The sequence below is a fragment of the Malaclemys terrapin genome, chromosome 3 (assembly GCF_027887155.1).
Source record: "Malaclemys terrapin pileata isolate rMalTer1 chromosome 3, rMalTer1.hap1, whole genome shotgun sequence".
NCBI lineage: Eukaryota > Metazoa > Chordata > Testudines > Emydidae > Malaclemys > Malaclemys terrapin.
Genome location: NC_071507.1, coordinates 25,688,857 through 25,716,588, shown reverse-complemented (window position 1 = coordinate 25,716,588; position 27,732 = coordinate 25,688,857). Strand labels below are relative to the sequence as shown.

General features: G+C 46.6%; 1 protein-coding gene across 9 annotated transcripts in view; it reads right to left on the bottom strand.

Annotated features, from left to right (window-relative positions):
• Positions 1–27,732, bottom strand: part of CCDC88A (coiled-coil domain containing 88A) — a 364,297-nt gene that overhangs the window by 124,709 nt on the left and 211,856 nt on the right. For all 9 annotated transcript variants that reach the window (XM_054023155.1, XM_054023156.1, XM_054023161.1 and 6 more), the window contains 2 exons: positions 22,654–22,800; positions 20,523–20,667 (listed from right to left, as the gene is read on the bottom strand). In XM_054023155.1, coding sequence (XP_053879130.1) covers positions 20,523–20,667; positions 22,654–22,800 — 292 coding nt within the window. The remainder of the gene's footprint in view (positions 1–20,522; positions 20,668–22,653; positions 22,801–27,732) is intronic.

Below are 27,732 nucleotides of genomic sequence, written 5' to 3'. Positions count from 1 at the left end.
CATATATAAGATATCCTGGTTGACATGGAAATGCGACACCACCTTTGGCAGGAAGGCTGGATGGGTCCACAGTTGTCCTTGTAAAATACCGTGTACGGGGGCTCCGAAGTGAGGGCTTTAAGTTCAGAGACACATCTCGCCAAGGTAATAGCTACAAGGAATGCGACCTTCCACAACAAGTGGGAAAGGGAACAAGAAGCCATAGGCTCAAAGGGCAGATTCGTGAGCCTGGAGAGGACCAGATTAAGGTCCCATTGGGGAACTGGGTCCCAGACCAGTTGAAAGAGTCTTTTAATGCCCTTCAGGAACCTGATCGACATCTCATGCGAGAACACCAATCTACCCTGGATACAAGGATGGAAGGCCGATATGGCAGCGGTGCACCTTGATAGAAGAAAAGGTGAGACCCTGGTGCTTTAAGTGAAGCAGGTAATCCAGAATGAACTGCAGAGACAACTGGGTCGGGGAGCGATTCCACTCTGACGCCCAGTAGAAGAAACACTTCCACTTTGCCAGGTAAAGTGGTGGAGGGCTTTCTGCTCTCCAAGAGAACCTGCTGTACCTGACTAGAGCAGGGTTGTTCCTCTGGATTCAGCCACGCAGCATCCAAGCTGTGAGGTGTAGAGAGGCAAGGTTCGGGTGTAGGAGTTGACCATGATCCTGTGAGAGTAGGTCCGGGTGGCTGGGAAGTGGCCATGGGGCTGCAACAGCCAGGTCCATGAGCATGCCGAACCAATGCTGGAAAGGCCATGATAGGGCGATCATAATGACCTGTGCCTTGTCCCTCTTGATTTTTGAGAGGACTTTGCTGATGAGCAGAACTGGCGGGAAGGCGTACATCAGGTGCCCGAGCAAGACAGGAGAAAGGCATTGGATAGTGAGCCTCTACCGAGGCTTTGGAGAGAACAAAACTGATGACAGTTTCTGTTCTGTCTGGTGGCAAACAGGTCCACTTGGGGAGCACCCCACTTCTGGAAGAGCATTCTGACAACTTCCAAGTGAAGGGACCACTTGTGGTGAGAGAAGAAGGACCTGCTAAGGTGATCCGTCAGCATGTTCCAGCACCGGGGAGGTGTGAGGCTTCCAGGTGGATTGCATGCTGGATGCAGAACTCCCAGCACAGAGCCGATGATCGAGTTCCCCCCTGCCCGTTGACATAGAGCATGGAGGCCGTGTTGTTTGTCTTTCACCACCTGGCTGGAGAGTTGGAGAAGGAAGACACCGCAAGCCAGGTGGATGGCTCTGAGCTCCCTGATGTTTATATGCAATGTGAGCTCCTTTCGAGACCATAACCCTTGAGTCTGCAGTGTACTGAGATGCGCTCCCCAACTGAGGTTGGACGCATCTGAAATCAGGGAGACCGTGGGTTGCGGGCTCGCGAATAGCACACCTTCCAACACCAGAATCGGGTCAGACCACCACTGCAGAGAGGTAAGCACTTGCGGAGAGATCATGATGACCTTGTCTGGGTGATGTCTGGCCAGGGAGTATACCGACACCAGCCACATCTGGAGGGGAAGCAGCCTGAGTCTCACATGTCATATTACGTATGTGCACCATCTGAGACAGACCCAGACAGTGGTGAGCAAATGGGCAGTGATGCTGGCAATCAGATCTGACTTTGCCTTGAACCTGGCCTCTGGCAGGAATACTCTGGCTTGGAGAGAGTCAAGTACCGCTCTGATAAACTATCAGTTGGACCAGGATCCACATTGATTTTTGTTTGTTTATCAACAGGCCCAGAGCTTAACAAATGGCTTGCAACATCTCAATGCTGCGCTGGACCTGGACCCTGGAGTGGCCCTTGATGAGCCAGTCATCAAGGTACAGGTAAATCTGGATACCCCGACATCTGAGGTAGGCCACCACCACTGACATGTATTTCGTAAACACCCTTGGTGTCGTTGCTAGGCCAAAAGGGAGCACTGCGAATTGGCAGTGTGTGGTCCAACTACGAAACGTAGGAACAGTCTGTGTCCGTGAAATATCGATATGTGAAAGTAAGCGTCTTTCAGATCGAGGACAGAGTACAAGTCTCTCGGATCCAGGGAAGGCATGATGGAGGCCAAGGAGACCATGCGGAACTTCAACTTCTTGAAATACTTGTCGATGTTTCGCAGGTCAAGGATGGGGCATAGACCCCTCTTGGTTTTTGGGATAAAAAAAATAGCATGAATAAAATGCTTTCCCCCTCAAGTGCAGAGGGACTGCGTCCACAGCTGCCACCCACAGAAAGCCCTGCACCTCCTGAGCGAGCAGATGCTCGTGAGAAGTGTCCCTGAAGAGGGACGGAAAGAAAGGGTGGGAGGGGTGGATAGAAATAAACTGGAGGGTATATCCCCCTGCTACTCTGCTGCATTGCAGAGGCCGAGGCAGAGAGGCAGGAAGGAAGGGGGACAAATGGTTGGAAAATAACATGGGAGCAAGATCCAGCACACAGAATGGAAGGTAACTCTTGAGCACACCCTCAAAATGCCTGCTTGTTACCCGATTAGTTACAGGTGGAGCTCGAGTGAGCTGAGGGTGCCAGCTGATGCCCTTGTCGGCGCTTACAGTCCTTGCTTTTCTTGCGGAAGGGGTCTGACCGAGGTTGGCTCCCAAACCAGTGGGGCTGTTGTGGCTTAAACCACTTCCTCGTTGGCCCTGGCGTGTAAAGGCCCAGGGAGTGCAAGGTAGCCCTAAAGTCTTTCAGGTCATGTAATTTACTATCTGTTTGCTCCAAAAACAGTGTCAGGCCATCGAATGGGAGGTCCTGGATGGATTGTTGAACCTCCATCAATAGGCCCGGTGACTGCAACCAGGACATCTGCCTCATAAAAAAAGACCGAAGCCATGGCCCAGGCCGCAGAGTCTGACGCATCTGAGGCCACTTGGAGGGCTGCCCTGGCCCATAACTCTGCCCTCATCAAGGATAGCCAGGAATTCCTCCTTGGGCTCCTCTGGCAGTGAATCTGTAAACTTGGCCACGGAATGCCAAATATTAAAATCGTAACAGCCAAGTAAGGCCTAATGGTTGGCCACTCGCAGCTGGAGGCTGGACGTAGAATAAATTTTTCTACCAAAGAGATTGAGCCTCTTTGCCTCCTTGTTCTTAGGTGTTGATCCCGGTTGACCCTGTCTATCGCGCTCAACATAACTAGTGAGCTTGGGGTAGGGTGGGTATAAAGATACTCAATACCCCTTACCGGGGAAATAGTATTTTCTTTCCACCCGCTTGGAAATGGGGGGCAGGGAGGAGAGCGTCTGGCACAAGGCCTTACTAATTTTCAACACTCCCTTGTGCACCAGCAATGCCATCTTGGAGAGGGTGCTCCACTTAGCACATCGAACAGGGAGTCTGAGGGCTCCGCCAGTTCCTTGGCTTCCAGCCCCAGGTTTGAGGCGACCCTCTTCAAAAGCTCCTGGTGGACCCTTGCATCATCCTGGGGAACCGAGTGAGAGGACCCTCCTATCACCTCATTGGGAAAAATGATGAGTCACATACAGGTGGGTCTACCAACTCCACCATTTCTGCCACAGGAGCCTCAGCCAAGGCTGGCTGATCCTGGGGAGCTTTCTCTGACTCCACGTCTGAGTCAGGGGGCGGGTGGGAGACTGTCGCTGACAGTATTTCAGAAGCTCCCGAGGATGACCTATGCTCCTGCAATGGGTGGGGAAATCCCCAGGGGTTTCATAGTTGCTAGGGAGTCGGCCACTGGCCCTGGGGCCATAGTGCCACTGGTGGCCCAGAGGGGAATACCAGTGCCCAAAGTGGGTGGCCTTGACCTGCAGGAAGGGTCTCCTCCTCACTGTCTGAGCCTGAGGAGGGAGAGACATGTCTGTAGGACCAGGACAGTACCAAGGCTGCCCGTCTACCCCAATCCCGTTGGCTCTGGCTGCAGACCTCCATTGAGGGCCTCTATGGGGGCAATGGCGCTGGTTGCCGTGACTGCGGTGATCAGTGGTGGCATTCGGCGGATCAGTGATGGTATCCTGGCGATTGATGCCTCACACTTAGAGAGTGGTTCTGCTCTGTAGATTGGGAACGGGAATGAGAACACCAATGTGTCTGAGACCGTCGACGTGCCCGCGGTGAACCATACTGAATAGAATAGAATATAAATATATGGAGATATACCTATCTCATAAAACTGGAAGGGACTTTGAAGGTCATCGAGTCCAGTCCCCTGCCTTCACGAGCAGGACCAAGTTCTGATTTTGCCCCAGATCCCTAAATGGCCCCCTCAAGGATTGAACTCACAACCCTGGGTTTAGCAGCCAATGCTCAAACCACTGAGCTATCCCTCCGCCCCTTGGCGATCCACCGACTGGTGATGGGGCTCTGGGGACCGGCGTCTCAACCCTTCAGAACAGTGCCGTGAGCTGGGAGAGCATCTCAGGCCAGACCGCTGGTGATTGATGCCTAGAGCCTGAGGACTGCTGCCTAGAGTCCGGGAACTTTGGCAGGCAAGCCGACTCATGTCCGAGAGCTGGTGGCGCTGTTCAGGTGAGCGCTGATGGGGCACCCCCTGCAGCGAGGAACAGTGCCGCACTGATTGGGACTGCTGGAAGGGACCCAAGGCAGATTTATCCATCGAACAGGGTACCTCAGCAGGCAACGTGGGCGGCACCAGAAGGGACAGTATGTCCTTAGCAGCCTGAAAGGCCTCCGGCATGGGCGGCACAGCCAGGTGCTGAGTGCCTCTGCCGCTTCCTGGGCTGGCAGGAGCCTGGCCACCGTCTGGATAGGAAGGGCTGCACTGTGCTCTCCTCCTACTCTCTCCTTCCCTTTACGGGATGTAGGAGAATGCCCCCTCCCAGCCTTCCTTTGCTTTTTAGCCAGTACCAAGGATGGGGATCAGTGCCAGTCGGAGGTCAATGCTGGTGGCACCCTCCGCCCTGAGGCCACAGTGGTTGGAGTAGAGTCCAATCTCATCAGCTCCAAGGCTGGTGCGAGGGCCGACTCCATAAGGAGTACTCGGAGATGAACGTCCCAGTCCTTTTTGGTCCATGGCCTGAAGTTCTTCTAAATGCGACACTTGTCACTCACGTGGGTTTCCCCTAAACACTTTAGGCAGCTTCTATGGGGATCACTGACTGGCATGGGTTTTTTGCAATAGTCACAAGGTTTGAAGCCTTGGGCCCGGGGCATACCCCGTCCCTAGACTGAGTCCTGCCTGCGATTAAGTATTTCTAACTTAACACTAAGGGAACTATTAACTATACAACTTTAAACTACTATATACAACAAATTCACTCCTAGGCACAGTAGAGACAGAAAAAAAAGCTTGCGAAGCAAGGAGACGTCCCAGCACTGTCACTGGCGGTAAGAAGGAACTGAGTGAGGGGGGGAGCCAGCGACATACCTTATACCAGCGCATATGCATGCCACTCCAGAATTTCTTGAGATAACTGTTGAGGAAATGCAGGTCAAGGATGGGTCTGAGACCCCCATTTGGCCTTCAGGATTAGGAAATAACAGGAGTAAAACCCTTTCCCTCTCAAGCTCTGAGGTACCTTCTCCACAGCCCCTACCCAGAGGAGGGCTTGCACCTCCTGGGGTAAAAGCTGCTCATGAGAAGGGTCCCTGAAGAGGGATGAGGAAGTGAGGTTGGAGGGAGAGATAGAAATAAACAGGAGAGTGTAACCTTCCTCCACTGTACTCAGTATCCAGCGGTCTAGGCTGAAGCGTGAGAGAGAGTTTGAAAACAAAACGGGGGCAAGATCCAGTACAGACACTGGTATAACGTCTTCAGGCACCCCCTCAAAAGTTCTGCTTGGGGCCTCCCAAGGATCTGTGAGAGACCGGGAGCGAAGCTGAAGTGGGTGAGGGCAGATGTCTTCATTTATAACCCATTTTGCTTCTCAAACAGGTCCTGGTGCGGTGCTGGAGCCAAGAAGCAGACCAATTCTTGAGGCCTGAAGTGTTTCCTTGACAGCGCTGGTGCATATATACCCAGGGACTAAGAGCAACTCTAGAATCCTTCAGGCCGTGAAACTTCACATCCGTTTGTTCAGAGAAGAGTAAAGGTCACTCACAGGCATGGGCTTGCTGCAGGAGGCAGAGGGCTTGAAACCTGGGGACTGAGGCATGCCCCAGCACCAGGAGTGGACGAAAGTCTGCTAACAGGGCGAGAAGTGCCAACTAATTATATACAACTAATCTATAACAGTCCAAACTGAGAAAATAAAGAACTGGGATAGGAAAACCAGTGAAAAAGGACTAAACTAAAATCACTGAGTAAGAGTTTGGTGAAGCAAGAGGAGCTGTTCCAGCGACCATCATGGACAGTAAGAAAAAATAGAGAGGGTGCGGAGTTGGCCAGGCCCTTTATGAGTGCGCGGCAATAGAGGGTGCTAGAGCCGGCCGAATGGATACCCACAGAATGTTGGGAATCATCGAGAAAGGGATAGATAATAAGACAGAAAATATCATATTGCCTCTATACAAATCCATGGTATGCCCACACCTTGAATACTGCGTGCCGATGTGAACGCCCCATCTCAAAAAAGATATATTGGAATTGGAAAACGTTCAGAAAAGGACAACAAAAATTATTAGGGGTATAGAACGGCTTCCGTATTAGGAGAGATTAATAAGACTGGGACTTTTCAGCTTGGAAAAGAGGTGACTAAGGGGGGATATGATAGAGGTCCATAAAATCATGAGTGATATACAGAAAGTAAATAAGGAAGTGTTATTTACTCCTCCTCATAATACAAGAACAAGGGGCCACCAAATGAAATTAATAGGTAGCAGGTTTAAAACAAACACAAGAAAGTATTTTTTCATGCAACACACTGTCAACCTCTGGAACTACTTGCCAGAGGGTGTTGTGAAGGCCAATACTATAACGGGGTTCAAAAGAAAGCTAGATAGATTCATGGAAGATAGGTCCATCAATGGCTATTAGCCATATTAGAAATGGTGTCCCTAGCCTCTGTTTGCCAGAAGCTGGGATTGGGTGACAGGGCATGGATCACTTGATGAAAACCTTTCTGTTCATTCCCTTTGGGGCACCTGCCATTGGCCATTGTCAGAGGACAGGATACTGGGCTTGATGGACCTTTGGTCTGACCCAGTATGGCCATTCTTATGTTCTTATGAGGGAAAAATCAACGACTGTGAACATGGACCTAACATGGAATGGACATGAACAAGCACTCGAAGAAGAAGTACCAAAATAAGTATCAGCTCTGGATGCCAGCTCAAGAAAGCATTACAAATTATTGCAATTTCACTTTTCCAAATCAGAGCTCAGCTACGGAAACATTTGCTTGAAGCACATGCAGAGAACTTCAAGTAGCGGCTCTGCAAAACTTTATGAGGAACATTGTGCAAAGACATCCTATAGATCAGAGGTTCCCAAACTTATTTGGCCTATCACCCCCTTTTCGGAAAAAAAATTACTCAGTGCCCCCCTTTTCAGAAAAAAAAATTACTCAGCGCCCCCCCTGGAAATCTACCTTTTTTAAGCGAACAAACAGAAAGATGCAGTGACAAATTTGTGTTCTTTTATGTATCTATATTTCTACCTACGTCCTACAATATAATAAAGAAAGATGTGTTATTAGAATATCGCCCACGACATCAGGTATACAGTGGTTTTTGCGTAGGACGGCAAAAGACAACCAAACTAAAATACTAATGAAACTAATAAACTGGGTTTTGTTCTTTGCTCAGCATTAGATATATGTATTTGATATTAAATTGTCAAATATCATACTAAATGTATCAAGAAATAATTAATTTAAAAATAATCAATATGCAACTAAAAATCAGTTAATAGTTTTAATTTAGTTTGCCCTTATTTAAATAATTGTTCCTTATTAACACACGCCTTATTTACCAATTAACACAGATGATTCGATAGATATAAATAAATGTTAATAGTTAACAGTTTTTTTACTATTTCATTCCCCTGTTTTCGTTAATATTGTAATAAAAAATATGACAAATATATTGACTGTACACTTCAAATAGTACTGTACCGACACAAGCCTGCTACGATTTTATTATTAGTAAGCACTAGAGACACAGAAACGTATGGTAGATATGTAAGAAACTGTATAAAAATACTCACGTGTAAATTGCTGTTTTATTGAAACAACAATAATACAATTTGCTTTGTATGTGATCCGTAAAGATCAAAGGTATCGAATATAAATAATTTTTTAAATACTTATTGCACTGTTTCTGAATTGTGTAAAAAGCAGTTAACAATAATCTAAATTAGATTTCATACATGTCGCCTATTTATAGTATCGTATTGTAAACAAGTCATTACACGCACATATTCCTGCCGATGCATGCTGGACTTCCCAACAATGCTTGACACGCTCGCCTGCCAACACTTGCTTGTTAAGAGCTGTTGGCGGACTTGACACCTGATCCGTTATAATTTGTGAATTTATTTGGAAAATAAAGTAATCACTACAACTTTAACTCTGTTACACAACAGATGAAACATGTACGAACGGTTTTTCAAAATTTTCTTATATTCTCTTCTTTCTTTATGCTTCCACCGCCCCCTTATTTTTATTCAACGCCCCCCAATTGCACCCGAGGCTACTACTGCCCCCCTGGATTGTTCCAGCGCCCCCCAGGGGGTGGTATCGCCCACTTTGGGAACCTCTGCTATAGATGCTGCCTTCAATCTAGCTGGGTATGCTTTGATACAGTGGTCTCAACAACAGGTCCATGGACTGGCACCAGTCCCTGAGATCTCCCTGACACAGATGAGGAAGGAAGGAAGCCAGTACCAAAAAGGTTGAAAAGAGAGGGTTAGTCACCCTCTGCAATAACTAAGGTTCTTCGAGATGTGTTCCCCTATGGGTGTTCCACTGTAGGTGTGGCAACGCCACCTGCACCTGGACTCAGAGATCTTCACTAGCAGGGCCTATCTGACCGCACATGCACACCTCCCCTCTCTTGTGCTGTGTGCGGAACGTCAAGTGCTGTGCAGTCCGACCACCCCCAGTTCCTTCTCTGCTGCAGAGCTTATATTTTTGGCTCCGAAGCAGAGGGGAGGAGGGCAGGTAGTGGAGCACCCATAGGGACACACATCTCAAAGAAGCTCAATTATTGCACAGGGAGAGTAACCCTCTATTCTTTGAGTGATGTCCCTTTGGGTGCTCCTTTGTAGATGACAAAGCAGTGCCCCTAGTTGGAAGGCTGGGGTTTCGGAGTGACATGTACTGCTGAGGATAGGACAGTATGTCCAAGGAGAGTACCTGCTATGGCATTGTGCATAATAGCATAGTGCTGAGCTAAAGTGTCTCTCGATGTCCATGTGGCAGTCTTACAAACGTCATCAGTGGAGACATTATTAAGAAAGAAATAGTGGAAGATAACGATCATGTGGAATGTGTTCTGATTGAGGTAGGAGGTTGTCTATCATGGAGTTCGTAAGATAAATGTATACACTGTGAGATCCATTTATAGAAGCATTGTTTAAATATAGCAGTGCCTCTGAATTATTTGGTGGTGGGAAGAAATAATCATGGCAATTTCCAGAAGGATTTAGTCCTGTCCAAGTAGAAGGCTAATTGTGCTCCTCACATCTAGAGCTGCCTTCTGTTGATTATTGTGAGGCTTCGGGAAGAAGCAAGGGAGGTGTATCGATTGACTGAGATGAAAAGATGTTGGGAACTTAGGTAAGAATCTTGGGTGTGGGTGTAGTGTAAAGGCCAGTTACCTGTTCCGTAACTGGCGTTCTTCGAGATGTGTTGCTCAGGTGTATTCCACAGTAGGTGTGCGTGCTCGCCACGTGCACCAGTGCCGGAAGTTTTTCCCTTAGCACCGCTGCGACCCCTGCAGTGGTGCCTCTATATTGCGCTATAAGGGGAGCTGTGCACTCCCCCCACCCTCGGTTCCTTCTTGCCAGACAACTCCGACAGAGGGGAAGGAGGGCAGGATGTGGAATACACCTGAGCAACACATCTCGAAGAACGCCAGTTACGGAACAGGTAACTGTCCTTTCTTCTTCGAGTGATTGCTCTTGTATATTCCACAGTAGGTGACTCCAACCTATATCTGATGGAGGTGGGTAGGAGTTTAAAGGTTAGCGGGATGGAGTACAGCCCTACCAAACCTGGCATCATCCCGTGCTTGGGAGATGATCACATAGTGCGAGGAAAAAGTGTGGACAGAGGACCACGTGGCAGCGCTACATATGTCCTGGATAGGGACGTGGGCTACATAGGTGGCCAACGAGGCTTGCGCTCTCGTAGAATGCGCCTTCACGATAGGCGGCGGAGGAACCCCTGCCAAGTCGTAACACGTGCGTATGCACGAGGTGATCCAGCGGGAAAGACGCTGGGTGGAAACTGGTTGCCCCCTCGTACGCTCGGCCGACGCAACGAAAAGCTGCAAGGATTTCCTGAACGGCCTGGTTCAGTCCAGGTAAAAGGCCAGCGCCCTACATGCATCTAGCGTGTGTAGGCGGTGTTCCTCATTGGAGGAATGAGGCTTAGGATAGAGTACTGGTAGAAAAATGTCGTGATCCATATGGAAGGCGGAGACCACCTTCGGGAGAAACGCAGGGTGTGGGCAAAGCTGGACTTTATCCCTGTGGAAGACCATATACGGGGGTTCTGAGGTCAAGGCCCTAAGCTCCAAGACACGACGGGCCGAGGTGATAGCCACCAAAAATGCCACTTTCCATGATAGGTGGGACCAGGAACACGTGGCCAAGGGTTCAAAGGGAGGACCTGTGAGGCGGGATACCACTAGGTTCAGATCCCATTGTGGGACCGGGGCCCTGGTGTACGGGAATGCACGATCTAGGCCCTTTAAAAAACGGGAGGTCATTTGATAGGAAAACACCGACTGACCTTGCACCGGAGGGTGAAAGGCCGAATTGGCCGCTAAATGTACCCTGATGGAGGCAGGAGCTAGACCTTGGGTCCTAAGGGACAGGAGGTAATCGAGAATGAGCTGGAGGGATGCAGATGATGGGGAGGCGCCCCACTTCCCCGCCCACCTGGAAAACCTAGACCATTTGGCAAGGTAGGTCCGCCATGTAGATGGCTTTCTACTCTCCAGCAGAATTCGTCTTACATTCTCCGAACACCTTCCCTCCTCCTTGTTTAACCATGGAGCAACCACGTTGTCAGGTGGAGCGTGGCCAGGTTGGGGTGGAGAAGGCATCCCCTCTCCTGGGAGAGGAGATTCGGGCGAAGCAGCAGCCTCCGTGGAGGGGGACACTAAAAGTTGCAGAAGGGTCCCGTACCAATGCTGGCGGGCCCAAACCGGGGCTATGAGGATAATCCTCAACCTGTCTGCCTTTACTTTCTTCAGGACCTTGCCTATCAGTGGGAAGGGTGGAAAGGCATAGAACAGTTGGTCTAACCTCCAGAGGAGCAATGCGTCCGAGATTGCCCCCCTTTCTGCCCCTGCCCTGGAGCAGAACTGGTGGCAGCGTCTGTTCTGGGCAGTAGCGAAGAGGTCAACCTGGGGAGCTCCCCATTCTCGGAAGAGCTGTTGGGCGACTTCCCAGTGGAGTGACCACTCGTATTGGTGGGAAAACACCCTGCTGAGGTAATCAGCTCGCACATTGCGTGCGCCGGGTAGGTGGAAGGCCCGTAGGGAGATACTGTGGGCTATGAAAAACTCCCATAGGTCCAGGGCTTTCTGGCACAGGGCCGAGGAGTGCGTGCCCCCCTGCCTGTTGATGTAATACATCGCGACTGTGTTGTCCGTGAGGACTCTGACCGCCTTTCCGCGAAGGTGCAAACTGAACGGTATACACACTAGGCGTACTGCTCTGAGCTCCCTGACGTTTATGTGCAGAGACAATTCCAAGGTCGACCATCTGCCTTAGGTTTGAATGTTCCCTATATGGGCTCCCCAGCCCAGGTCCGAGGCATCTAACACCAGGTCTAGTGAGGGAAGGGTTTCTCGGAGGGAATCCCGTTCAGCATATTGCTCGGGAGGGACCACCAATGCAGAGCGGCCACCAGGTCGGGTGGTATCGTGACCACCTTGTCCAGGCTGTCCCTGGAGTGGGAATACTGGGAGCCAACCAAAGTTGGAGGGGCCTCATTCTGAGCCTGGCATGTCGCACCACGGACGTGCATGCTGCCATGTGACCTAGGATTTGGAGGCACACCCTTGCCATTGTCACGGGAAAGGTCGTGACCAAGGCTACGAGACTTTTGAGTGTCTCGAATTTGTCCTGGGGAAGAGAGGCTGTGGCCTCTACTGAGTATAGCAGAGCCCCTATGAAGTGTATGCGCTGAACCGGTACCAATGTGGACTTGGCCTCGTTCACCACTAGACCCAGACCCACGCATGTGGACAGCAGGAATTGCATCTGGGCCTGTACCTGGGACTGAGAGCTACCCTTGAGGTGCCAATCATCCAGGTAAGGAAAAATTTGCAGCCTGTTCCTCCGGAGGTGGGCTGTCACCACTGCCATGCATTTGGTAAAAACCCTGGGGGCCGTGGAAAGGCCAAAAGGGAGGACCGCAAACTGGTAATGGTCCCACCCTACCAAGAAGTGGAGGAAGCACCTGTGACCCTTGAAAATATGGATGTGGAAATACACATCCTGGAGGTCCAGGGACACGAATCAATCCCCCGAGTCTAGGGAGGGGATTATGGAAGTCAGGGATACCATGTGGAACTTGTAGTGGACCATAAAGCTGTTGAGATTCTGCAGGTCCAGGATGGGCGGGAGCCCGCCTTTTGCCTTCGGGATCAAGAAATACCGGGAGTAAAACCCCTTGCCCCGGAATTCTACCGGTACCCTCTCCACCACGTCCAGGTTGAGGAGGCGCACCACCTCTTGGCTTAGAAAGCGGGCCTGTTCTGGGTCCCCGAGGTCCTCCTGGGGCAGGGGGTGATGGAGGGGGAGTGGAGGGGGGGGTGAGGCAAACTGCAACATGTAGCCCACTGGTCCGACGTTATACGGGACCACTCCACTAGGAATGCAGATAAACGGTTGCAGAACACAAACTTTATTAACTGGGGACCTTCCGCGGCAACAGGCCCGGTGGCCCCCCACCAAGAGTCAAAACCGCCTCTTCTCCTGCTTTTTGCCCTTCAAGGAGCCTGGTTGCAGGGCCGAGCGAGACTGATGCTGGGACCTGCATCTCTGCTCCCTTGGTCTCTTAGGCTGGGGGTTCATATCTGCCCCTAGTGGGAGGAGCAGAGGTCTGCAGCCTAGGTTTGTCCTTTGCTGGTGGGACATGTAGGCCCAGATTTTGCAGGATGGTGCATCCCATGCAGGCGGACATCGGTTTGGTCCGCAAACAACGCTTTCCCGTCGAAGGGAAGGTCCTGCATCAGAGACTGGGACTCTGCAAACAGGCTGGACAGGAGAAGTCATGATGTCCTGCGCATGGATATGGCCGAGGCCATTGAATGGGCTGCCATGTCGGCCGCATCCGAGGCGGCCTAGAGGGCTGCCTTCGCCGATGCTGCTCCTTCCTCAACCAGAGCCTTGAACTCCTTTTTGTCCCACTCTGGGAGATGAGGCTCGAACTTTGGCAGAGACCCCCACAAGTTAAAGTCATAGCGGCTCAACAGGGCTTGGTGGTTGGCCACCCTGAGTTGAAAGCTCGCGGAAGAATAAACCTTCCTGCCAAAATAATCCAGTCTCCTGGAATCTTTGTCCTTGGGGGTGGGGGTGGACTGACCGTGGTGTTCCCGGCGGTTCACTGACTCAACCACCAAAGAGTTGGGTGCCGGGTCCCTTAGCTGGGACAAGGGACTTCCTCTCTGCTTTCTTGGAGATGGGCACCAAGGAAGATGGGGTTTGCCATAGGGCAGTCGATATGTTGGCCACCCCTTGGTGGAGAGGTGAGGCCACATGGCCCGTTGCCGAGGAAGAGAGCACATTGAAAAGGGTGTCCGACGTCTCTTCCATCTCCTCAGCCTGGAGCTGGAGATTTGAAGCCACCCGCTTGAGGAGCTCTTGATGAGCTTTAAAGTCTTCCTATAGAATGGGTGGAGGGGCCGCTATGGTCTCCTCCGGTGCCAGGGAGGGGGCCGGTCTGGCTCCCAGGGCATTGGGAGGTGCTGGAGGTTCGACCCCCAAGACTGAATCCAGGCCCAGTGCCACCAGTTCGGTACCCGTCGACTTTTGACTCTGTCGAGGGGGGGACACCAAATGGGCCTGTGATGCTCCGGCTACCGAACGGGGTCTCGCCTGGGTGGGCACTTGCAGCCACGATGCCCATTGACACCATTGCCCCTGCCACGGTGCCCCCTGCCACTGACCGGCTTGGGTGCCTTGCGGTGCAGGCTGCTCTTGAGGAGCGGTGTGGCTTGGGGATGGGCGTCTGGGTGCTGAGGCCAAGGTCGCTGTTGACCGCACGGTGCCATAAGAGTGGCGGGAGCATCTACAGTCGTGTCGGTGCTGACCTCGAGACCTGGACCTTGACGATGAGGATCGGTACTCGTCCAAGGTGCTGCTCTCATAGTCATCCCGGAAGCTACGATGTTTCAGTACCGGTAACACTCGAGGGGAGATCCGAGCATGGTGTCTGGCGGAGCGGGCACTCGAACCCGAGCGTCTATGACGATGGTGTCGGGATCTGCTCCTGTGGCTAAAATTCGAGGAGGAGCGTCGACGCCACTTGTCTCGGTGCCTGTGCCCCCCAGTGGGGTGTGGAGGACCCTTGAGACTCCCGCGCGGGCGAGTCAGCCAGTCTGAGCGGAGGGCTGACGCGAGCTATGTGAGGACCTCGTCAAACAGGGCGGTGCATGGTCCTCAGAGCGCGGGCTATGTCTTGCCAGGGAGGGCTGGTGTGCTTCCAACGGTGGCTTCCCTCGAGACCGGGGGCCCGTCTCGAGCGGCGCACCCGGCATCAGAAGGGAGAGAATGTCACGCACGGCCTGTGCAGCCTCCAGCGTCGACGGCATTCTCACCACGGGAGAGGCATGCACAGACAGGACCGGACTACTCCTCTCAGCGCGAGTCGGAGGTCTGGGTCCCAAGAGGGATCGTGGGCTGCCCAACTTGAGTCCGGCCTCACCCCTGTCCTTTTGTAGGTGCCGCTGAGTCTTTCCCTGCTTCTTAGATGGTGAGTGGTGCCGGCTGGTGGAGGGAGTCTTGCTCCGCACCAAGGACACGGTGCCCGGTGCTGAGTCCGGTCGGCGCATCGGTGCCAGGGCCATCATGAATTCCATTAGCAGGGCCCAGAGCCAGATAGCTCTCTCTCGTTTAGTTCGAGGCTTGAACGATCTACAGATTTTACAGCGATCGGTTACATGGGTCTCACCCAAGCAGCGGAGACACTGAGTGTATGGGTTGCTTCTTGGCATAGAACTGCGACAGGAGTCGCATGACTTGAAGCCTGGGGCACGAGGCATGCCCCGCACCAGGCAACTAACTAAGAAGTTATCCAACTATTGGAGAAGATGAGTACTACTAAGGCTACTAGAAGAGCTACAGCAAGGCTGGAGCACAAAGTTCCGACTACCTTCACTGGCGGCAAGAAGGAACTGAGGGTGGGGGGGGGGGAATGCGCAGTTCCCCTTATAGCGCGATATAGAGGTGTCACTCCAGGGGTCGCAGCGGTGCTCTCCTCCTACGGATACTGCTAAGGGAAAAACGTCCGGCACTGGTGCACGTGGCGAGCACGCACACCTACTGTGTAATACACCTGAGCAATCACTCGAAGAAGAACTTTGTCTTTATAAAACAGTGTGTATGGTGGATATGCCAGGAGGGCCGAGATTTTGCTCACCTGTCTTGCAGAGGTGATGGCGACAAGAAGGCCGTTTTCACTGATAGATGTACATAAGAACAGGTTGCCATTGGTTCAAACAGGGGCTTAGTCAGAGAACATAGGACTAGGCTGGGTTCCCAGGTCAGGATCAGGTCTCATATATGGGGATAGAGATTTTGAATACTTCTCAAGAAGCGATTTGTGAGCTGATGTGTAAAGATGGAGTGGCCGTCAATGGGGAAGTGAAAAGTAGTGATTGCCACTAAGTATATCTTAAGAGAGCTATTGGCCAATCCTGACTGTTTAAGGTGTAGAATGTAGTCAAGAGTAAGTGGCAATGAAGTGTGTGCTGCATCAATCTGGTATGAGGTGCAGCAGCAGTGAAATCTTGTCCACTTATGAATGTAAATGCTCTGCTCATGTCATGTCTGCTATTCAAAAGTATATGTTTGACTGTGTCTGAGCAGGTGATTTCAGACCCCGGAACCATGGAAGAGTCAGGCTTTGAGGTGGAGCATCTGTGGATTGGGAAGGAGAATGTGTCCTGTGTCCTGTGAGAGGAGCCCCTGTGTTAGGCGGAGAGAGATTGGTCAGCATACCATCAACGTAGAAGGTAAGTAGATCAGATATTTAGTGGCCATGTTGGAGCTATTAGTATGACATGAACTCAGTCCTTCTGTGTTTGTGAAGTACTCAAAATAGGAGGGGAAAGGGAGGGAAGGCATAAAGGAGTGATGTGTTACAGGTTATGAAGAACGCATCTTCCAGAGATCCACATCCCAGTCCTGCTCTAGAACAGAATTGAGGGCAACGGGCGTTGTGTTGAGTGACAAAGAGATCTATGGTGGGATGGCCCTATCGGTTGAATATGAGCTAAAGTGCTCATGTATCCAGCTCCCACTCATGATTGTGTGAGAATGTCCGGCTCAGTGCATCCGTACTGCTGTTCTGGTGTCCCAGGAGGTACGTGGCTGAAATGCAGATGTTGTTCTGGATATACCAGTTCCACCATTTGATCACCTCTGAGCATAAAGGGTGGGACCTCAGTCTGCCCTGCCTGTTGATGTAATACAACGAGATCGTTTGTCATCATGCTTATGGTATGATGTTTGAGAATTAGGAAATGTCGGCAGGGATTGCGGACCACTCGTGGTTCTAGGAGATTGATGTGTAAGGTGGATTTGGTGGATGACCATCTCCCCTGCACTGTGTGTTTGTGTAGATGTGCCCCCCAACTGATTAGGGAGACATTGATGGTTAGGATCACAGTCAGTGATGGTTGTAGGAGAGGAACTCTAACACAGACGTTGCTGGGCTGTGTCCACTGTGACCTGGGGTGCCTAGGGTAGCCTTCACTGAAAATGCCAAGGTCATGGCAGGCTGCAAAAAGGAGAGCAGATTCTCCTAACACTGGTAGTTAACACTGAAGTTAGACTCACCAACCTGTCAGAAATTGTGCTCCTGATCCCCCACATTCGTTGTCAAGAAGCTAAAAAGGAAATCACACAGCCCCCTTTATTGCATTCCAGTTCTCTGGTTCTCAATCAGCACATAGGTCCAGTAAAGTGAGAAGTTATTTAAAAACTCTGCTCACTATACAAAATGGTCTTCTGATCCACAAAGGGGCAGCCACTTTACCAGATCAAAATTAGTTTGGATCTTACCCAAAATATCACACTGCAAGCCAATCCTTCAGTATCTAAAACTAAAGGTTTATTATAAAATAAAAGAAAGAAGAAAAAGAGAGTTGTTAAAGGAGTCAGATACATACTTAAGATTTCAAAGTCCATATTTCAGGTTCTTAGCAGTAGTGGCAAGTTTTCTGGCTTGAAAATCCCTCTGGAGCACATCCACAGCTTGGATGGGTCATTCAGTCCTTTGTTTAATGCTTCAGTTTGTAGAGAACTGTTTGTAGAGAACCTCAGTTTCCAGAGGTTGGAAGCAGGATTGAAGACCAAACTGGGGAAAATGCAGCTGCCTTTTATATTCTTTTGCCATGTGGCTCGTACTCCATTTGTCCCAAACACAAACTTGCAGCACATGGCATAGAAAGCCTTAGAATTCTCTGTTCACAAGCATGCCCCTACATGTCTTGTTAATTCATAAGGTGTAGCCCCTGACATCTCTCAATTGGTTAATTGTATAGCTGATTGCCTTTGATAGGCCATCAAGGAGGCTGGATAATGCTGATGCCAATCTGTCTGGGACTTCACTTCCTCTGCCATCACATCTGACCCCTTCTCAATGAGTCCAATTAGCAGGCATTGCCAATGATGTTGAAGGTAGCTTAGGGAAACCAGAGTTGGAAGATTTTGGAGCCGATGAAGGCTGTGCTATGCTCTTCTTGGAATCCCAGCCTGGAAATTTGGGCGTTTCTGATTATTTTGCCTGCAGAGATTCCCACAATAGGACATTCTAGAGCAGGGGTCGGCGAATTACCCGGATGGGCTATGTGCCGAAAGTTGCCGACCCTGTTCTAGAGCTTCAGATGATGATTCATAGATTCATAGATTCTAGGACTGGAAGGGACCTCGAGAGGTCATCGAGTCCAGTCCCCTGTCCGCATGGCAGGACCAAATACTGTCTAGACTATCCCTGATAGACATTTATCTAACCTACTCTTAAATATCTCCAGAGATGGAGATTCCACAACCTCCGCAGGCAATTTATTCCAGTGTTTAACCACCCTGACAGTTAGGAACTTTTTCCTAATGTCCAACCTAGACCTCCCTTGCTGCAGTTTAACCCCATTGCTTCTTGTTCTATCCTTAGAGGCTAAGGTGAACAAGTTTTCTCCCTCCTCCTTATGACACCCTTTTAGATACCTGAAAACTGCTATCATGTCCCCTCTCAGTCTTCTCTTTTCCAAACTAAACAAACCCAATTCTTTCAGCCTTCCTTCATAGGTCATGTTCTCAAGACCTTTCATCATTCTTGTTGCTCTTCTCTGGACCCTTTCCAATTTCTCCACATCTTTCTTGAAATGCAGTGCCCAGAACTGGACACAATACTCCAGTTGAGGCCTAACCAGAGCAGAGTAGAGTGGAAGAATGACTTCTCGTGTCTTGCTCACAACACACCTGTTAATACATCCCAGAATCATGTTTGCTTTTTTTGCAACAGCATCACACTGTTAACTCATATTTAGCTTGTGGTCCACTATAACCCCTAGATCCCTTTCTGCTGTACTCCTTCCTAGACAGTCTCTTCCCATTCTGTATGTGTAAAACTGATTTTTACTTCCTAAGTGGAGCACTTTGCATTTGTCTTTGTTAAACTTCATCCTGTTTACCTCAGACCATTTCTCCAATTTGTCCAGATCATTTTGAACTATGACCCTGTCCTCCAAAGCAGTTGCAATCCCTTCCAGTTTGGTATCATCCGCAAACTTAATAAGCGCACTTTCTATGCCAATAGCTAAGTCGTTAATGAAGATATTGAACAGAGCCGGTCCCAAAACAGACCCCTGCGGTACCCCACTCGTTACGCCTTTCCAGCAGATTGGGAACCATTAATAACAACTCTCTGAGTACGGTTATCCAGCCAGTTATGCACCCACCTTATAGTAGCCCCATCTAAATTGTATTTGCCTAGTTTATTGATAAGAATATAATGCGAGATCATATCAAATGCCTTACTAAAGTCTAGGTATACCACATCCAGAGCTTCTCCCTTATCCACAAGACTCGTTATCCTATCGAAGAAAGCTATCAGATTGGTTTGACATGATTTGTTCTTTACAAATCCATGCTGGCTGTTCCCTATCACCTCACCACCTTCCAAGTGTTTGCAGATGATTTCCTTAATTACTTGCTCCATTATCTTCCCTGGCACAGAAGTTAAACTAACTGGTCTGTAGTTTCCTGGGTTGTTTTTATTTCCCTTTTTATAGATGGGCACTATATTTGCCCTTTTCCAGTCTTCGGGAATCTCTCCCGCTTCCCATTATTTTCCAAAGATGATCCCTACAGGGTGTGGGTAAGACAAATCAGCAGACCTCAAATCTGTCCAGAACCATCAACAGGTTTATGCCAACCCTCCCGTTCTGTATGGGACTAGATGATGCCTGTGCTGGATAGGCACCCTTTCTTCTGTCTTAAATAAAGAAAAGTTGACTAACTACAATGTAACTAAAATAAAAATAGCCCTACCAGGGCAAAATAAAAAATGACAAGAGAAGCATCTAGGACACTTCACACACACTGAGTTCATCGCACCTTCAGAGGTTCACAAAGAACTGAAGGATGGTTTGGACCCCTGAGTGTAGTTTTGGGGGGAGGGCATTGCCCCCCAAACTGCAAGCCTTGGACAGACGCAAAATTTGCCCTCCCATGTGCAGCCCCATTGGCCTGATTGGAGCTGCCTCCCCAAATACAGAAGTCAAACTATGCCCATGTTTGGGCCATTCCCCTTTACAGCCTCAGAATCCTGCACTAGATGAGGGAGATTCCAGAGGCACACAGCACAGGGGCTTTAATTTTACAAGTGGGAAGCTACAGAGGCCATTCAAAGTGGAACTATCATCATTAACAGATGTCCATTTTAGCCAGTTGATTTCAAAGAAGATGGGAAAATGGCATATTTTTCTTCAGCATATCTCAAAAATCATTACATAAATAAGGTCTTTTAGTTATTTTCATGCTGTTTTCTAAATTAAACAAATTGGGTCAGATTGTCAGCTGGTGTAAAGCTCTACTAAAGATGATTTCACCTTGTACGTATGAGTGTAGAAATAACTGCATGCAAATAGGCCACTTCAAGCATCATTATTTTCAAAATTATGTCATAGTGTTACTCTGACACCCTGTTTAGCTATACTATTCCAAACTTCTATTTAAAACTAGTGGCAAGTATTCATTTACCTTCAGAAAGCTCAGTAGTTCTGTTCATCTGTTCAAGTTCCCAGCCAAGATGTAATGATTCATCCATGCTTTGTTTCTGAGCCAGTTCTAGAGTCATATTTTCCTCCATGAGTTCCTCGATTTTTTTTCTGTCCATGTCACGCTCCTTAAAAATTATTAACATGAATCTTTAAAATAGTCTGCCTCAAAATGCACAAAAATATAAAATTCAGTAGCCATTTGTGACGTTGCACTCCATATGCTTTATGTAAATATGCTTGGAATGTGAATATAATGTAACTGGAATATGCTTTATGCAAAAGGTCTCTTGTAAGGTATCATTACAAAGCTTATAATCTACTAAGTGTGTTCATCCTATTTGTATAAATGTATCATTCTTGTATCTGAAGCTAGAAATATGAAGTATTACTCTGAAATCCTATTGTAACTATGCAAAGTGTGGGCCATTAATGGTGGCTTGGAATCTTGATGGCTCCCATTAACTAGGACAATTGGTTGTAAATGGCTCTGTTTACTTGTAAGACTTCCTGTGTGTCAGACAATGAGTAATGAAGTCTCAAAGTACATGTGAACATGTCACATGATACTGTAATCCATATTAAACCTGGTGCTTTTCCATTTAGAAGGAAGGGTGGGAACCCAGAGAGATACAAAGGATTCCCGCCTTGTGCCAAAGATATAAAAGGGGGTGGAACAGAACAAAGTGGGCTGCCAGTCATGAGAACCCTAGTTACCACCTGAGCTGGAACTAACAAGAACTGTACCAGGGGAAAGGATTGGGCCCAGACTAAGAAGGAGTCTAGTCTGTGAAAGAAGCTTATTGGAACATTTCTGAGGGTGAGATTTACCTCTATTCAGTTTCTTAAATGTATTAGTATTAGACTTGCGTGTTTTGTTTTCTTTTGCTTGGTAACTTACTTTGTTCTGTCTGTTATTACTTGAAACCACTTAAATCCTACTTTTTATACTTAATAAAATCACTTTTGTTTATTAACAAACCCAGAGTAAGTGATTAATACCTGGGGGAGCAAACAGTTGTGCACATCTCTCTATCAGTGTTATAGAGAGCGGACACTTTATGAGTTACCCTATATAAGCTTTATACAGAGTAAAACAGATTAATTTGGGGTTTGGATCCCATTGGGAACTGGGTGTCTTGGTGCTGGAGATAGGTAACTTGCTGAGCAGTTTTTGGTTAAAGTCTGCAGCTTTGGAGAAATGCACCAGACCTGGCTCAACGAGACAGGGTTTTGGAGTCCCAAGATGGCAGTGGAAAACAAGCTCAGAGGTCATTCCAGCACATCAGGTGACAGTCCCAAGGGGGTCTCTGTGACCGAACCCATCACACCGTTATTTTACGGAGGTGGATTCTCCGGTCTACTAAGGCCACTTCTGGACTGATTACAATGGCTTCAAAGTGCCTGGAAGCAAATGATGGAAAAATTCCCCTGTACAGAGGAACTCTCTGTCAGCATTAAGCTTGTGGAGGTGGCTCTACTCACTCCTGTGCCAGTCCTCCACCCCCAGCTCCAAAGTAAAGGGAAGAAGGGTGTTTATTATTTTGGTAAGGCATACTAGTATTTTGGTAAGATAAATAAGAGAAATCACACATTAAAAAAAATAATGTTAATAGTTATACAAACATTATTTGTTTTTTTAAACTTAATATTGCATTGTCTGGATTAGAGCTGGTCAAAACACAAACTATTTTTGTGAAAATATTTTGAAAACTTTACTGGTTTTTGTCAACTTTCCAAATTTTAACCAATTCAATTTTGGATGAATATTCAACCAGATACCATCTTTATTTCAAAGAAGGTTTTAATTGTTATCACTGGTTCTATATTCCTGCTCAACAGACTCTATCCACTTAATTAAATACTGTGTAACTTTTAGGTAAGTTCTTCCCCTTTGGAATAGATGTCTCTTTATGCAGAACTGAAGCTATTGAAGAAAATAACATCTTGTTTGTGTGTCTGAAAATTGTAAGCTACTCAGGCCTTACTTTTTTCTTCCACTGAAACTTGAAGTCCTTCCATTATTAAAACTTTCAAATGCAAATTAAAAGCACAACAGTTATATTTTTCTTAAAAACACAGGTATGAGTGTCATCTCCTATTTAAATACTTACCATCTCCATATCATGTAGTTTAGCTTTTAATTGCAGATTTTCCTTTTCCAGTTCATGTAATTTATCAGAACGGGCTCGGGTCCCCTCTAGTTGATCTTCCAACATTGTCTTTGTTTCCAACAATACTTGATTGTCTTCTTTTAACTCCTTCAAGAATTAAACAGAAATCAAAGTTTTCTCATTCATACCAAACCTGATTTCAGCATATCTAGTTTTTAAAATATCAATGTAAGAATACAAAATGGATTTTAATGGTAAAAACAAAAACTTGTTTTATACTATTTTCTAGGGCTGTTGATTAATTGCAGTTAACTCACGCAATTACCTCAAAAAAATTAATCGCTGAACCAACAAGAGGGGATGCCATTTTAGATTTGGTTTTGCTGAGTAGTGAGGACCTCATAGAAGAAATTGTTGTAGGGGACAACCTTGGTTCGAGTAATCATGAGCTAAATGGAAGGATAAACAAAAATAGATGTGTGACTAGGATTTTTGATTTCAAAAATTTAAAAAAATTAAGGAAATTAGGGAAGTGGATTGGACTGAAGAACTTGTGGATCTAAAGGCGGAGGAGGCCTGGATTTAAGGATGTAGAAACAGTCAGAAGCCTGCATCCAAAGAAAGGGGAAAAAACTCATAGGCAGGAGCTGTAGACCAAGCTGGATGAGCAAACACCTCAGAGAGGTGATTAAGAAAAAGCAGAAAGCCTACAAGGAGTGGAAGAGAGGAGGGATCAGCAAGGAAAGCTACCTTATTGAGGTCAGAACATGTAAGGATAAAGCCAAAAGCCATGTAGAGTTTGACCTTGCAAAGGGAATTAAAACCAATAGTAAAAGGTTCTATAGCCACATAAATAAGAAGAAAACAAAGCAAGGAGAAGTGGGACCGCTAAACACTGAGGATGGAGTGGAGGTTAAGGATAATTTAGGCATGGCCCAATATCTAAACAAATGCTTTGCCTCAGTCTTTAATGAGGCTAATGAGGAGCTTAAGGATAATGGTAGGATAACAAATGGGAATGAGGATATGGAGGTAGATATTACCACATCTGAGGTAGAAGCCAAACTCGACCAGCTTAATGGGACTAAATCGGGGGTTCCAGATAATCTTCAAGAATATTAAAGGAACTGGCCACATGAAATTGCAAGCCCATTTGGAAGAATTTTTAATGAATCTGTAAACTCAGGGGTTGTACTGTATGACTGGAGAATTGCTAACATAGTTCCTATTTTCAGGAAAGGAAAAAAAAGTGATCTGGGTAACTACAGGCCTGTTAGTTTGACATCAGTAGTATGCAAGGTCTTGGGAAAAAAATTTAAGGAGAAAGTAGTTAAGGACATTGAGGTCAATGGTAATTGGGGCAAAATACAACATGGTTTTACAAAAGGTAGATCGTGCCAAACCAACCTGATCTCCTTCTTTGAGAAGGTAACAGATTTTTTAGACAAAGGAAACGCAGTGGATCTAATTTACCTCGATTTCAGTAAGGCATTTGATATGGTTCCACATGGGGAATTATTAGCTAAATTGGAAAAGATGGGAATCAATATGAAAATTGAAAGGTGGATAAAGAACTGGTTAAAGGGGAGACTGCAACTCATACTGAAAGGTGAACTGTCAGGCTGGAAGGAGGTTACTAGTGGAGTTCCTCAGGGATCGGTTTTGGGACCAATCTTGTTTAATCTTTTTATTACTGACCTTGGCACAAAAAGTGGGAATGTGCTAATAAAGTTTGCGGATGACACAAAGCTGGAAGGTATTGCCAATACAGAGAGGGACCGGGATATCCTACAGCAAGATCTGGATGACCTTGTAAACTGGAGTAATAGTAATAGGATGAAATTTAATAGTGAAAAGTGCAAGGTCATGCATTTAGGGATTAATAACAAGAATTTTTGTTATAAACTGGGGATGCATCAGTTGGAAGTAACAGAGGAGGAGAAGGACCTCAGAGTATTGGTTGATCACAGGATGACTATGAGCCACCAATGTGATATGGCTGTGAAAAAAGCTAATGTAGTCTTGGGATGCATCAGGCAAGGTATTTCCAGTAGAGATAAGGAGGTGTTAGTACCGTTATACAAGTCACTGGTGAGACCTCATCTGGAATATTGTGTGCAGTTCTGGTCTCCCATGTTTAAGGATGAATTCAAACTGGAACAGGTACAGAGAACGGCTACTAGGAGGAATGGAAAACCTGTCTTATGAAAGGAGATTCAAAGAGCTTGGCTTGTTTAGCCTAACCGAAAGAAGACTGAGGGGAGATATGATTGCTCTCTATAAATATATCAGAGGGATAAATACTAGGGAGGGAGAGGAATTATTTAAGCTCAGTACCAATGTGGACACAAGAACAAATGGATATAAACTGGCCATCAGGAAGTTTAGACTTGAAATTAGACAAAGGTTTCTAACCATCAGAGGAGTGAAGTTCTGGAATAGCCCTCCAAGGGGAGCAGTGGAGGCAAAAGACATATCTGGCTTCAAGACTAAGCTTGATAAGTTTATGGAAGGGATGGTATGATGGGATAGCCTAATTTTTGCAATTAATTGATCTTTGACTATTAGCGGTAAATATGCACAATGGCCTGTGATAGGACACTAGATAGGATGGGATCTGAGTTACTACAGAGAATTCTTTCCTGGGTGTCTAGCTGGTGAGTCTTGCTCACATGCTCAGGTTTAGCTGATCGCCATATTTGGGGTCAGGAAGGAATTGTCCTCCAGGGGAGATTGGCAGAGGCCCTGGGGGGTTTTCGCCTTCCTCTGCAGCGTGGGGCATGGGTCACTTGCTGGAGGATTCTCTGCACCTTGAAGTCCTTAAACCACAAGTTGAGGACTTCAATAGTTCAGACATAGGTCAGGAGGTCAGACTAGAAGATCATAATGGTCCCTTCTGACCTTAAAGTCTATGAGTCTATGACTTGTAGGCTCTAAAGTTGTACATTGTTTTATTTTTGAATGCAGGTTTTTTTGGTATATAATTCTACATTTGTAAGTTCAACTTTCATGATAAAGAGCTTGCACCATAGTACTTGTATTAGGTGAACTGAAAAATGTTATTTATTTTGTTTTTTACAGTGCAAATATTTGTAATCAAAAATAAATATAAGTGAGCATTGTATACTTTGTATTCTGTGTTGTAATTGAAATCATTATATTTGAAAATGAAGAAAATATCAAAAATATTTAAATAAATGGTATTCTATTATTGTTTAACAGCACGATTAATTGTGATTAAGTTTTCTAATCGTGTGATTAATCGCGATTATTTTTTTAATCGCTTGAGAGCCCTACTATTTTCATAAAAAATACATTTACAGCTGCATGTTACACAACAAAATGTACGAGTGCTAAAAGTAACATCTGAAATATTAAAATCAGACCTCTATTATGATTGGATTTTCCTTGTAGAACATTGGAAATTAAGCCACTCTAGCTTAAGCAATTGTTATTCCTGTTAACTGAGTTGCACATTCAAAATACCACCAATATTTCATTCAACTGCAAACCACCTCTTTGCTCAGTAAAACACCTCTCCCTCTGCTTTGTGCCACCATTTAATAAATTATTTTAATATCAAATAGATCCCTCAAGTATTTGAGTTGAAGGAATTAGAGATCAAAGCATTAAAGAGTACTTTCTAATAAAGCATAATTACTTGTGTACGCAAATATATCCATTTCGCCTAGACCCATAATTACATGTCTAATACTGTTGAAAATGCAATAGCATGCTTAAGGGGTCCCAACAGCTTCAACTGATGCATATGTACTAGCAGTTTTCATATCCTTTAATGGCATCTGACAAAAATATTAAGGAACGTACAAGAACTCAGTTTTACTCATGCAAACCAAGAATATCTTTTTCAAATGTCAGCACAAGACAGCTGCTATCTTTTAAACTGATCACTGAACAAAAAAATCTTGACTCTTCATATTCCTTACTTCACAAATGTTAAAAATTATTTTCGGATATTATTTTAGGTGCATAAATGACTAGTTTATTAACTACTGTCTCTATTTGGGCATACATGGACTCTTGAAATGGTTTCAGAGTTTGCAGCCTATAAATAAAAAAGTTATAAAAAGAGAAACAAAAAGGTGGGGGGGTGGGTCGGCGGCGTTTGTTTGTTTGAAACCAGCATTTTAGGAACATGAAAATTCCATCTGTTTAGCTACTTGGCCACTTTGTTATTTTCAGTTCTGCCTTCATCAAGTCTTTCATCATAAGGTTCTTGAAATCATTTATATACTATGGGTGAAATTCATCCCTTTCAGATGGCCCACATATGAGAGTACTCTGCACCCCATGGAAAACGTACTATGTGCTCTAGTATCTCACTTTCAAATGCTCACCTTCAGATTAATTTTCATGACCAATTTCTTCAAAATTTTGTTTCATTATCATCTGCATGATTTAAACTCTATGCTCTCATTTTTGTGTGGAAATTTTTAGTTTCTATGCTTTTTGTGCAATTTGAACATATTTGGGGAAAAATAGCTTCTTGTTAATTAAAATATTTTCTGCAATCTAATGTTAAATTTTATTTTGCCCTTAATTTATGTGCTTCTGCAACACTTATTTCTATCGTTCTCCAAATCAGTTTCTCTATATTTTTAAATAATTTAATTTTTTTCTAGAGAGACAAGGCGGGTGAGGTAATATCTTTTATTGGACCAACTTCTGTTAGTGAGGGAGACAAGCTTTTGAGCTTACATAGTGTTCTTCTTCAGGTCTGGGAAAATAAGGGCAGGTCTACACGCTGCTGTTGCACATCTGGTGAAGACACTCAAGCTTCTGGGAGAGAGCTCACCCATTGGCTTAACATCTCCACCTCCATGAGAAGCAGTAGCTATGTTGGCAGGAGAGGCTGTCACGCCGACATATTGCTGTCTACATAGGGGATTAATGTCGGTATAACTACATCGCTCAGGGTGTGGATTTTTCACACTAGTGAGCTATGTAGTTATATCAAAGTACTAGAGTGACCAGACATCCCGATTTTATCGGGACTGTCCTGATATTTGCTTGTTTGTCCCGCGTCCCGACCGATGTTCGGTCAGGACACTGGACAAA